Here is a 14,109-nt window from a genome sequence, read left to right on the forward strand (position 1 = left end):
GGGTGTAGAAATAGCAGGAATTTTACAAGGCAATATCAAGAATGTAAAGGAGTCTCACTTAGCTACTGTTTGAATAGGGATGGATTGTTTTCTCCCCCTAAATCTCTTTGAAATCTGTCCTTCTTACCTGAAGGAGGTGGCCTAAATATTCTTATTATTCTGAGCCTTATTAGAGAAGTAAAACTCAAGAGTAACCTGAGCCTACAACAGAATAATTCCTTCAAAAGAATTTTTAAAAATAAGATCATGAAAATGATCAGGAAGTGTCTAATTCAGATAAATGAGAGAGAACACCAAAGACCACTTGGTTCAGTATTCCATGTTCCTCTCCTCTGCATCTAAATAAGAAATGATGTGCTTCAACAAATTCTGAACGTCTCCAAAAATAGACAAAAGCATTTTTCTCATTACCTAATTCCAGAATCCAACATCTTAATCCATCAGATTATTCATTCACCTGCCTAGCCTTCTTTGCTTTGCTGAAATTCCTCCTTAATTATTTTAGTCTACTCACTGTAACTCCAATAGGAGTTTATGGGAAGAAGAAACATTTCAAAGTCTGTGATACATTTATCCTGAAATCTCTTAAGCCTCCACTTAGCTTTGACTTTCTTCATTAAAGATAGAGAAAACTGAGTGAAATTCTGAACAGAGATAAGACCCACTTGTACTCAGCCAAAGGATTATCTAAAGGTTTCCTTGTGTGACAAATCCTTGTTTTTATGTGGTTACTGATGGAACAAAAGTAATATTAAATGAATATTTTGAAAATTTTCAGCACCGAACTTGGTTCATAGCAAGCACTATCAATGGCCTATAGGTGTGTACTTGCTTAGGACACACCTTTATGTACTTATATAAATCTGTATTTATGAGAGTCATGACCCTGGTACCCTGGGATACAAGCACGTTAACACTGCTCTCCCCCACCCACCCTTTTTTTTTTTTTTTTTTGTGGTATGCGGGCCTCTCACTGTTGTGGCCTCTCCCGTTGCGGAGCTCAGGCTCCGGACGTGCAGGCTCAGCGGCCATGGCTCACGGGCCCAGCCGCTCCGCAGCATATGGGATCCTCCCAGACCGGGGCACGAACCCGTATCCCCTGCATCGGCAGGCGGACTCTCAACCACTTGCGCCACCAGGGAGGCCCCCCCCCACCCTTTTTAATGAAGTAGTTTCTCTAAAGAAGCTCTAGAAGTGTAAGATTTATTTTAAGTGAGGGTGTAGCCTCACCCAGAATTGGATTGGCACAGAATTCATCAGGAGGGAATGGAAAACAATAACTATTGCATTTATTCAAACACTTATTATATGAGTATTATGTCATCTAATTTTCAGAACAATCCAATGAGGGGCAGGTAGTATGATCACTGTCATCTCACTGTGATCAAACACCTTGTCCCGCATCACCCAGCCAGTATCTAGCAGGAATTGGGTTCAAGTCATGTCTACTCATTAATCAAGTATATGTTCTTTCCTCTGTCTTTTAGCAAAGACCAAACACTTGTGAAATAAATGAAGTTTTTCATGTGTGCCGGGATGTCCATCTGAGTGATGGAAAGCTACCAACTTGTCAGTATCCAATAATGATCGATAAATTAATCCATTACACCCACATCTATTTCCAAAGTGGGATTTGAACCAAGGTCTCTTTGACCCCCAAGCCTGACCTCCTGGGAGCATTGGGAGGTTTATGGAGACATTCCTTCTAGGCCTGTCTGAGGCCATGTTGGCCTTGAGTATGGACTCGGAAACTTCTGATGTGACCTGGTCTCTGAAGGCATGAAGCAAGTGACTAGCCCAAGTCCTAATGTGCTGCCAAGGACAGAGAAAGGTGGCTGACAACTCAGGACAATGGAATCCCAGAAGGGTTTTCTCAAAATGTAGGTCCGCTTGCAAAATCAGAGTCTTGGGGGCAGAGTGATTGGCAGGTACCTGCATTTTAAACAAGAGTCCCAGGTGATCCTCAAGTTTGAAGACTATTATCCTAGGACAAAGAGGCTTTTTATTGCTAAATTTGTAATATTGACAAAGGAGGCCTTGATTTCTCAAAGGAAAAAAATTCAGAATTTAACAGAAAGATATCAATATTAAAAGAAGGAAGGAAATCTAATCATCATTGATATGGTTTGATTTTAACACTTATCCCACTAGAATACCCACATCAAAACATAAATTTTCAATCAATTTTGAAGCATTTATTTAACATCTTAATCTTCAGTCAAGATGAGGAAGTTGCCTCATTCTGAGATGGTCACGCTGTTTTTGTAACACTAAGCTGAGTGAGGTCACTCCAAATAAGTGTTTTTATGTTATTAAGCTCTCTTAAGGAAAGTTTTGGGTTGGTTTCTCTGGCCTGGAAACATTAATACATAATTATAACTAATTGCCTTCCCCATACTAAGCTTCATTCAGAGTCTTGTCCTAGAAGAGAAATACGGGTCAGAGGTTGAGAAATATCACCGTCTTGTTAAGTGTTCTGGGGTTAAGTTCTTCACTATATAAAGAATACGCACAAATCAATAATACAGAGGTGAGCAGCACAATAAAAGATGACAATTAAGACAAAAGTTTAAGTCACACAATTAAGATAAATGGACAGATTGCACAATTAAGACAAGTGTGCAAATCACAAAAGAAGAAATATAAAGACCAAAACATAAAAAACATACAGAAAGACATTCAACCTCAATAATAATTTTTTTTAAATGGCAGGAAGATGCTGCTTGTATCTTATCAAGTTGGCAAGTTTTAAAAAGTATAGGCATAGTTTTTGAGCATGATTTCAGAATGTACATCAAGTATTTAAAATGTACATTCTCATACCCATTCTTATGATTTTATCCTAAGAAAATAATTAAACATGGATGTATGATTTAACTATGACAATGGTCATTGCAACGCAATTTATAATTTATAATAGTGAAAAACTGAGAGAAAAAAAGCCCAAAATGTTTAAAACATGTACTGGATTAGTATGCAGTTACAAAAATTATTTTGTAACTAAACATTTAATAATGTGGGGAAAAGTCCAAGCAAAAAGCTTAACACTATGTTACAAGGCACGATGTACAAAATGGTCCTGTATTAATAGAAAAATTGCATAGATAAGTATAAAGAATCATACTCATGATAGACTAGCATGACAGATGCCAAAATGTTAACAATGGTTATCCAGGGTTGTAAGATTACAAGAGATGTCATTTTCTTCTTGCCTTATATGCTTGGTATAAGCTTTTGCTAGTGAAAATGAATTAATTTTTTTTAGGAAGAAAAAGAATTATATATAATAAAAGAAAAAATTCCAATATGATTGATAGTATTTGACAAACATGTCATGTTTCCTACATCTCTTTACCATAGTTCTAATTTTTGTTTGCCCCTGAGATCTGTCAGCTCCCTTAGGAAATTTTAGCTGGAAACCAAAGAAGGGCAGAGGATTCTTCTGCGAAATCTGGGAGGAACTGGAGGGGACCATTGAGGACGGGATTAGGGCCCCTCCCCCATCCTGGAGTCTTCCCAGAGACCTCATGTAGTTGCAGGGAAGTGAAGATATTGAGAACCACTAATTCTAACCTGGCCAAGGGCTAAGCCTTGGGTCACATGACTTGTCACTCACATGACTTTTGAGTGAACGGAGGTGCTATTTATAATTACACTGAGAAAATGGATGTAAACCAGGCAAACTAGCACATGTGTTCATCATGACCCTAGGGAATTCACAACCTCATAGCACTGACTGCTGAAAGCTATTAGGAGCTGTCCATCTATCTCATTTCACAGATGAGAAAACCCTGGAACACAGAAGGAAAATGTGCTGCTCAAACTTGGCTAAGACAAATGAGTCATGAGCACACTTTCCTGAAGCTTAACTCTAAGGATTCCTCTGTGTGTATGTGTGTGAACCACCATGAAATGACAGGGCAGGGAGTGAGCAGAACCTGACAATCATCTCTCCTGAAACTCCACTGCCAAGAGTCAGGTCAAAATGTTCATTGCAGCTCTATTTACGATAGCCAGGACATGGAAGCAACCTAAGGGTCCATCAACAGATGAATGGATAAAGAAGATGTGGCACATATATACAATGGAATATTATTCAGCCATAAAAAGAAACGAAATTGAGTTATTTGTAGTGAGGTGGATGGACCTAGAGTCTGTTATACAGAGTGAAGTAAGTCAGAAAGAGAAAAACAAATACCGTATGCTAACACATATATATGGAATCTAAGAAAAAAAAATAAAAGGTCATGAAGAACCTAGGGGTAAGACGGGAATAAAGACACAGAGCTACTAGAGCATGGACTTGAGGACATGGGGAGGGGGAAGGGTAAGCTGTGACAAGGTGAGAGAATGGCATGGACATATATACACTACGAAACGTAAAATAGATAGCTAGTGGGAAGTAGCCACATAGCACAGGGAGATCAGCTCGATGCTTTGTGACCACCTAGAGGGGTGGGATAGGGAGGGTGGGAGGGAGACGCAAGAGGGAAGAGATATGGGGACATATGTATATGTATAACTGATTCACTTTGTTATAAAGCAGAAACTAACACACCATTGTAAAGCAATTATACTCCAATAAAGATGTTAAAACAAACAAACAAACAAACAAAAAACGCAACCCATGTCTTTTGGTTCTTAGAATTCACAAAAACTATCCTGAGACCAGCTGCGAGGTAATCTCCTCAAAGATTCTCCTTAACCTGAGTCTTCATTCATTCAACAAGCACTTATGCAACACCAGGAGACATATAAAAGTCCCATTTCTCATAACACTCGCTAGATATGCTAATTTTTATAAACTAATGTAACCAGGAAGTGTCTGGATGATATTTCAAAAGAGTTTTTTGTGTTCTCCAATTCACGAATAAAGGTGGAGTGGAGAACAGTTTCCCTTGTTCATATATCTGTATATTGTTCAAACAGAATTTCTTTTCTGTTTGAAAAGAAATTTTCAAAAATTTCTTCCCTACAGAATTTCCAGGGTAAAATCATTTTTTCCTTTTCCATTTTTCCTTTTAGAAAACATACTTCTATGGTCCAACCTTGCTCCCAAGAAGCAGGGTAGGGCAGTGGGAAGAGAAAAGACTGGAATCACAAATACTGTAAATATTTCAACAAATCTAAGATGCACAATTTTTACCCCACATTTTAACATCTCTGAAATCAGAAAGTATCTAACTATCAAAGGAGTCTTGAAACATCAGTACTTCCAGGGAGGTTTGTGATTGCTTCTGCTGGTCACCAGGGGGCAATATGAATCCAGAACCATTTTAAATTCTCTGCCTGACCATTTTTTTTTTTTTTTTTTTTTTTTAAGATCACATTCAGTGTGTGAACTCAGGGATTTCATTTTGGATTCAACTTCTTGGAGAGTTCTTTTTTTTTTAATCTAACCAATACCCAGATAGAGGCATGTGAATTTCCTCACTGACTCTGTTTGCTGGGTGGGTTTTTTTTTCTGTTCATTTTTACCTTGAGGGTGTAAGCACAGCTCATTGGGTGGTTTTTCTCAGTGCTGCATAGAAAAATCAAGCACCTCACAGTTGATGGTACCTTAGAGTCAATGAAATAGGCATCCAGATACTGAGAGCTATGACCTCTCCTTAACCTCTAGGAGGCTCAGTTTTCTCTTCTGGAAGCGAGATAGGACTGTTTCCCTGAGGATGCAGTAGACCAATATACAGAAACACGAGGCACAGGGTAGATTCACACTGATGCTGTTCTCTAACTCTGGAGCCCTATGGATTTGAAGACCCTGTTATTTTGGTAAGGTTTCAAGGACCCTTTCTTACTTGATCTCTCTCCCAGACCTCCCACCTCATCCAAACTTCAAAGAGAAGAGGATGAAGCTAGCATAGGATTGTCTTCTTCAGACAAGGGCCTGGGAGGGCAAGTCCCCAGGGCTCCTGGGAGGGGCAGTGTCGTGCACAGACAAGGGCACTGGCTTTGGGGTCACAGTGGGCTCAGATCGCAGCCCTTCTACTGACAGTTCGAGTTTGGGTAGGCTACCTAATCATTTCTCCATGTCTCCAGTTCAGCAAATATAAGCTGAGGCTCCTAATAACATCTTCATACTGTCACTGTTAGTCAACTTGTGCAAACAGCTTAGAATAGTGCCTGGTATTTGGTAAACACCCACTGACTATGAGTTTTGATATATCCTCTGCTCAGAAGTAACGCAGCCCCTGGAGAGGGTGTCAGAGCAGGAGTCATGAGGGCCGTCTCTGTGACACGAGGGGAGTGAACATTAGCTGATGTGCTCACTTGCCTTCACTTCCGTAACCTACACGACGCAGAGCACACGCTAGGTGATGCAAAGCTGGACTGCCAGTGGCCATGTCCCTGCATGTCCATCTAGGATGCTGCCCTCTGCTTCTCCTAGAAATCAACCTCAGATACACTGTGCCTCACCTAGATCCATCCCCCCTCCAACACCAGGTGCCTGCAGGTGCGGGCCAGGCACTACTGAATAAAACACATTAGAAATTATCTCTAGTCTGCAAGGGTCATTAGTGAAGCAAGTACCTCCTTAGCAAGAATGAATAAAAAGGGTTTTGTAGAGCTCTGGACACAGGTATTTACACAGGCTAATTGAGAAGATTCTTTGCAAGACCACCCTGCTCTTCCTAGCTCCTTCCATGTAACAAGCAGGAAAGAAAATGCATTTAATTTGGACCTTAAGCCCTTAGTTATATTACTAACAAGGAAAGTCCACCTGCTATTTGAGGGGGACTGTTGAACAGGCAAAATGTTTCTTTTCCTTTTGTTTTGTTAGTACCTAGACATGATACATTTCAAACTGTCAATCACAGGTGAAGATAGTACTTTGGAGTTTGCAACCTTCAGGGAGTTTATCAAAGAGATACGCTGGGAGTAATGCATGTGCACAGAAGTGTGAATTCTCCAAGCCTAGGAAAGTAGAATCTCCCAGGCAGCTGAGCAGACTCACAAAAAATTGTTCACTGGAGCTTTGCACAGTATAGAATCAAACTCCTGAAATTTGCTTGCAAATCCCCTGCTGTTCTTGCTGGAAGCTCCTGCAGATGCCAAGCACCTCCTGTGCTCAGTCAAAGAAGGTCTGTCAGCCTCCATCAGTGCAAAAGAGCAGCCCAGTTAAGCAGGGACAGCACCACCTCCTCACTACACTCTGCAGTTTGGAGCTGGGCTGGGAGAAGGGGCGTGGAAAAAAGTCATCAGCAGTAGGGTAATGCCGGCTACTTTCGAACAGTGGATCTGATCAAGGCATTGCCTGGAGCCTTTCGTCGTAACCTAAGAGGGAGGCACGTTCATCATCCTCATTGTACAGAGAGGACTTCGTGCTCACAGAATCCTTCACTTTGACGGTCACCTAGCAAGGAAGTGGCAGAGGTGGAATTCTAACCGAACTCTGAATCCACAACCCACCTACTATGCCTTACATCAGGGGGTCTGAGCGGTGGACGACTGGGGAAATGGGAAAACAGGTGTGTCCAATCTAAGGAAGACTGTTTATCATTAATGCTTGCATTAGGTTATTGGGTGCCCTCATATATTATGTTACAGGGTGGCAGATTCACCTACAATCAAAGGCAAGTGGGTGCTAATGACATTTGGGTTAATAATCTCAAAGTGGAAGGAACTCCTTTGTTCTTTCTGTCATCTTTTCCTTAAAAAGCAAAGCTGAGGCTCTCTTTATCTACCCAGCATCTCCTTACATGACCTTCAGTCTACTCATGATTTTCAAAGAGAAAAAGAAAAGACAGTACCAAACCAAACAAACAAACCACAAACACACCAACCAAAACCACAGCCCCTGGGCCCTCTCTAGTCCCATGAACATTTACGACAATTTATTCCAGAAAAAGAGCCACTATGGAGACCCAGGTCTACCTTGTGCTCCAGGCTGGAGTCTTTAAACATCAGTGAGAATGGCTTGATATGCTCTCTTCTCAATTTATCGCCACTCCGCAAGTCGATGGTATGTTCTATTCTCTTGTTAATTTCCTCAGGCCCAGACTGGACATGCAAAGCTTGTGCAAGATGGTTTGGAAGTAGATTTATTGAATTTCTTGTTAGGGCAGCCAGAGTCTGGGGGGAAAGCACATGCAAACACAATAAACCTGCTAGTCCCCTTTGGATTAAAAAGAAATGCAATGTGTTCAGATTAGGTTGCATTGCAAACAGTAATAGCATTCCATGCAGTTGTATTCAGTGAAACCTACAGAAGTTGATAAGTTAGCATTTGGTTCAGAGAAACACAACCTGGCAAAAAGGGCACATCAAGAGGGATATTTCTCTTTCCTCTGTGTAGGTGCACTGAATTCCCTTGGTTCAGATATTTGGTGAATTGTCGGCTTGGAAGTGTTAATCAAGACTCTTTCTCTAACCAGGCACATCCCTGGCATGAGAGAAAGAAAACCAGTACAAATAGCAGAAAGGAAAACAGATCTGAAAAGTCCATGGAAATGATCCTCTCCAACCAAGTAGATTCCACATTTTCATGTGGTCTTTCCTTTAATTGTGGTGGAGAGGCTTGGGGACCAATGGCTTGCATTTTCTTTTTTAGCATTCCTCATGAACAGCCAAATAAGCCAGGATCTTCTCCTTAAACTTGATAAAGATTGTTAGATTTTTACACTAGACGAACGTTTTTTCCCCACAGACCATTATATATCTATATCTTCACATAGATATATGTGTTTAATTTCCTTTAGGCAAAGAAATGCAAGCAGTTTCAGCCTCTCACCATTTCACAGGTTAAACAGCAGGAGGTGGGGAAAGGCACAGCCACCGTGGTTGGTCATTGGGTGTGGCCCCATGGATGCAGAAACAGCTCTGGCTTATGAAGACACACCAGATTTGGCAGGGAGGACTCTGTCTCCTGGCAATTTAGCTGCAGGTGACAAGATCAACTGGCTGGATCTAGCCAAATGCAATGCTCACTCACAGCTCCAATTTAAGACAACTTCTTTGACCAAAAACATGGGAGTTGGAGCTGGAGAGATATAAGGACAATGATGTTCATCTCCTTCCTCAAAAGATTTCCTTGGGGAGAGGTATAGGCTGCTGTACATCTGTAAAGGGGAAGAGAAAACTCTGCTTCTGTACACACTCACTGCATCTTCATTCCTCTGCCAGCCTCTCACCTTGGCCAATGTTAGACCATAGGCTAGACTGAGATAAGATGGTGTAGTTATCAAATGGCAGCCTGTGAGAGCTGATAGAACATCTTGGAGGTTCTTCTGCCTGAACCCTTCATGTACCTGTGAGCCTCAGAGAATCACGCTCACGAGCCATCAGCTTTTCTGCAGCCAGATCAGATCCTCTGACCCCAGAGCCAGAGCCAGAGTCGGGGGCTTTGATCTCATGAAGCCTTCTAGCCCATTCCATAAGTATTCCTCCTATGGTACTGTTGGACTCTTCCTTTTAAGCTTCATGGAGATATTCAACGTAAGCTAAATTCAAAGTCTCTAAAGAATTCTTGAGCAGGGCTTCATCACTGGTAGAATTTATGGAAACCTTCTTCTCCAGCCCCAGGATAAAGGATGGAGTTGCATGTGCCAACACGCAAAAGTAAAGTATATGCTCTCAGCGCAGTGAAGTTAATTTCAGCTCTGAGTATGAAGGAGGCTACCACAGAGAAAAAGATAGATGTTAGGGGGAGGTATGGCAGGATGAGAGGTGAGCAGTAGAGCTGGAGCAGAGAGAGGGAAGCAGGGGCCAATGTTCCAGCAAACTGAACAGCAGGGTCCATGTAGGGCCAGAGGGCTTGAGCCCTGGGATTAAATGATGTTAGAACAGCATCTCAGAAGGTGAAAGAGACTGGAGCCCACCCTCTGTGGATCTCCTATTGGTTTCTTGGGCAGAAATTCTCTCCACATAGTTTGGAAAACGACAAAATTTAGTCTTCTACCTTGGAGAGGAGGTGGAAAAGACACTCCAGCTGCCCTCGTCTGGACATACATTCGGGCTTAGAGATGCGAAAATGCTCCCCTGGCAAAGGCTTGGAGCTGGGATCTGACAGGAAAGGAGAGGAAATCAGCTCACTATCTACATAGATCCACAGTTGGGAATTTCTCTCTCTCTCTGTAATTTTTATTTTCCTACAGTTTTCCTTCTTTGAACTACATTGAGCCTTCCACTCTACCAGTCCCCTCATGCCTTCAATGGCTCTTAGACCTCTGGATTTCACAGAGAAGGGGAGTTTCAAAAATATTTTTGGACTGATTTGTATAAATTATAGCAGTAGCAGCAGTGATTGTCACAGCTACAACCCTCTATTTGACCACCATTTCATAAAAGAAAGGGCATTTTTTTTTTTACAACAAGAATGACATAAGCTCAAAACAAAGGATTGTTCTTTACACGGAATGCATTTAACTTAGTGAATGCCCCCATTTTTCTCATATTGATGGGGACTGGTGAAAATGTTATCTGGGATTGACTGCAGTCTGTAGGGAGACCTTTGGAAAACCAGGAATAGATGTTGCTTCCTGAGTGCCTGTGCCGTTGACCATTTTGTAAGGCAGAGACCAGTAAAACTTCCTACTTTCAGAGCTCCCCTGCCCCTTATTGACTGTCTGTGTGGCTGCTTCAAGTGAGAGATAAACTTGGAAGCACCTCTCTTTCTTTCCTCATTGCCACCAGGTTACAATTAAGAGCTGGGAAGGAGTTCTTGCATCAAAATGTCAATGATGCTGAGATGGAGAATGCTTTTCTTGCCCAAGCAATTATTTTTACTCCTTGCAATTATATCCCTAGTATTTTAATGCAGGTAGTCCATGCTCAGCCATTCCTTTTCTGATCATTTGTTTTGTCAATTACATATGACAATCATACCTGCTGTTTGACAAGCAATCTCTCTCAATCTACCTCACCTTCAGGACATATACACTCAAGGGAAGACCAGCATCAACTCAGTAAGTCAAGTAGGTTGGAATTAGGAAGAGAAAGCATCTGCTTTCATTGACCCTCAGTGCACCACTGAAAAGTATGAATGGCTTTGGGGGATACTATAGCTTGAGATTATTTGTGATCCTCCTTCTCCACTAGTAATGGCCACTGAGATGATTTCACCATGTGTTGGCCTCCAGTAAGATAATCCTGCTAACACTAAAGATCCATAAGCTGATATCTTCACAGTGATTCACTTGTAAACAGTATTTGGGAAATGTGTAACACATCTTATCTGCCTGTTTAGAGTCTATGATGGAAAAGGCTATTTTCAATAGAATATGGTTTTCTCCCTTTAAGACTTACAGGACTAGTGTGAGGGAGATCAGAATCATGTTAAAAAATAGCATAAGCTTTCAAATATGATTCCAGTCTTAAACTGACCTCCCAAAATGTTGACATTGTTCTTTCACATAAACAGCTTAAGCAATTGGCAAGAGAATAGGGGGGAAAATAATGGATGAAATGGAAGGAAATGGGAAATGACTGAGAATAATTGAATATCAATGATTATGAATGTAAATATAATTCAATTCAATTACACATTGAAACATATATTCAAATATGTATCATATATAATTTATGAACAATTTAAATACAATACTTAATATACAGTACTAAATGTGTATTTTCATTTCTTTACTTTAGCTGGCATTTTCAGACATTTAGGAGGTCAGTCTAGAGCAGCAGTGTTGGGAAAAATCAAAGTTTGCAGCTGAGGGGGCCTCTCATGTCTGAGTCTCTTCACAAAAAGACACTGCAGCCTGGTGATTTATCCTAACTGAGATCCATGGCCCCCCACAGGCATTTCAATTACTTCCTTACTCACAGGTGCTTAACACAGATCAAAGCCCAGATGAAAACCAGAGTCCCTTCTGAACCCAAGTTTCTGATCATAAGGTCTTGCCTGTGAGTCTGGGGGTTCTGGTGAAAATTATCATCCACGTATCCTTTTGTAAACTGCATTTGAATGGGGTGGGGGAAATCATAAATCCTCTTAAGCTCATCATTTGGTTTATGACCAGAAGACTTTCCTTTGGGAATCTTTTTTTTAAAAAAAATTTATGTACACACTAACAACCTACTTTTTTTTTTTTTTTTTTTTTTTTTTACAGGTCCTATTGCTTCATGGTTAGCAATACCCTTTGTATTCCTTAATCAGTTTGGGTCAGCAAATAAATTATTCCTAGTAAGATTTCAGGCTGAAAGTGTACTCTCTAGAAACATCCAGTTCTGTTGAGTCAAAAATACTTTAGCTCTTTTGGATCACATATTCCAATATCAAAACACCCTCTAAAGCATCCCTGTAGACATTGGAACTCAGGTTGTATAGTTTCAGCACTGGAATCAGGGGAAATCATCGCTCTCTTTCATCACTAGATCCCCTTCATTAACTCCTTCCCCAAAATTTTGTTCCAAGGAATACAAGAAGGAAGGGATGTTTCTTTACAAAATGGTTCTGTGGACCAATCGATTTAGGAAATGTGGATCCACTGTTTGTTTACTGCTATCTATTCTCACTACTCTGAGAGAGAAGGGATTTTGTCTCTTTTTGTTTGGAGTGCTTATGCCAGTGGCTGGCACTAAGTAAGCACTCAGTACCCGTTTGTTGAATGAACAAATTCTCATATCCTCCTATTGGAGTCTCACGGTACACGTTACTGAACTAAAAGCACTGATAAGTTCTGCGTAATAAGACTCTTAAACCCTGCACCATCCAAACTTTTAAAACCATAAAACAGTTTTTGCTCGAATCTCCTCTGCACATTCCATGGAATACCATTGGGGAAACAGCACTCTAAAGTTCTTCCCTGGTTTTGTTCACAACTCTCACCCAGTGGGGATCTGTTTCTGATCTCTGAATAAGATCTATTTACCCTCTAGAGTTTTCTTCCACGGGCTAATGCCTTCAATTTTCCCGATCACTTCACAGGCGACATGGTTTCCACATATGGCACAATCCTTTCCAGTTTGTCCATACCCTGAGTATACTACTGTACAGAATCAGACCCAATGCAAACGACATCTGACCTTGTGTTGGAGCCAAGGCACCTACCACAGTATGACCTATTAAACAGTTAGTCTATTACATTTTATGCATTTGAACGTGTGGCAGCTAGGCTGCATGTCCTACTGCTTCTTTAAAAAACAATTCAGACATCTCTTTCTCCAGGAAGCCTATTCTGAGTCTGCACGTATCCTTAGCACAGCACTTACTGTGACGTGTTGTAATTGCCTTCTGGTGTATTTGTCTGTTCCTCTAGGCTCTGATCTCCTGGAGGGTCAGGCACTGTGTCTTACCCATAACTAAATCTCCAGCATCTGGCAAATTTGGTAGGTTCTTAACAAGTACTTTTGGAATGAATGAATGAATGAATGCATGAATGAAAGGTTGAATGGCTATGTAAGACTCTTCCTCGGGCATTGTTTTCCACCTCTTGCTACCAAAAGTCCTGTTACATTTTTCCTATTCTCCCGCAAATGGACTTCACGTTTAGAAAGACTCTGCTTACCAAATTGTATGTATTAAATGAGTAGTTTGTTTTCCTATTATTCAATCAAATGCCTAGTTTTTGACCAGCAGGGGATAAAAGGCTCCAAAAGAGAATTCCAGCCAAGAGCGAGAGGCTGGAAAGGAAGTCTTATGATGAGTGTCAAAATGAGGTTTTACTCAGGTTTCTGGAATCCAGAAAATGCCTCCCTACTAGTACCTCTCAGTGTTGGCTGCTAGGGTACCAGAGGTCACAGATGGGAAAGCACTAACGTACAGCCTTTTCTGGGACCAGAGCCTGCGTTAACATCAGCTTGAGTGTTTCCCGTGAACCAGCATAAAGCGTAAGGTTAAAGTCATCAGTGAAAGGGCCTCATCTTTTAGCTTCTCTGGGAGATGGACATGGCAGTTTTGAGATTTAGCTATAGGTAGTTGTGATTGAGAGCCTGCATTGTAGGCCAGCTTGTTGCTGCTTGGGAAAGACCCAGAGAAGATGCCAAGTCCAACAGGCTCAGAGCCTCATAGCAGCCTCCAGCTTTCAGGCCGAGATGGCTTATCCTCTCCCAAGACTCTGCCTGCTTCCAGTCTCAGGTTGGAGTCTGCACTCAGAAGCAGGTAGGGCCATCGGCTTCCTCAACTTACTCCTGGAGCATCCTTCCATTGTCTCTATGGCATCATCT

General features: G+C 41.3%; 1 protein-coding gene across 1 annotated transcript in view; it reads right to left on the minus strand.

The window, feature by feature from the left end:
- Positions 1–14,109, minus strand: part of ADCY8 (adenylate cyclase 8) — a 218,853-nt gene that overhangs the window by 83,295 nt on the left and 121,449 nt on the right. Inside the window, exon 8 of the mRNA XM_060115762.1 lies at positions 7,876–8,073. Coding sequence (XP_059971745.1) covers positions 7,876–8,073 — 198 coding nt within the window. The remainder of the gene's footprint in view (positions 1–7,875; positions 8,074–14,109) is intronic.

The sequence above is a fragment of the Mesoplodon densirostris genome, chromosome 13 (assembly GCF_025265405.1).
Source record: "Mesoplodon densirostris isolate mMesDen1 chromosome 13, mMesDen1 primary haplotype, whole genome shotgun sequence".
NCBI lineage: Eukaryota > Metazoa > Chordata > Mammalia > Artiodactyla > Ziphiidae > Mesoplodon > Mesoplodon densirostris.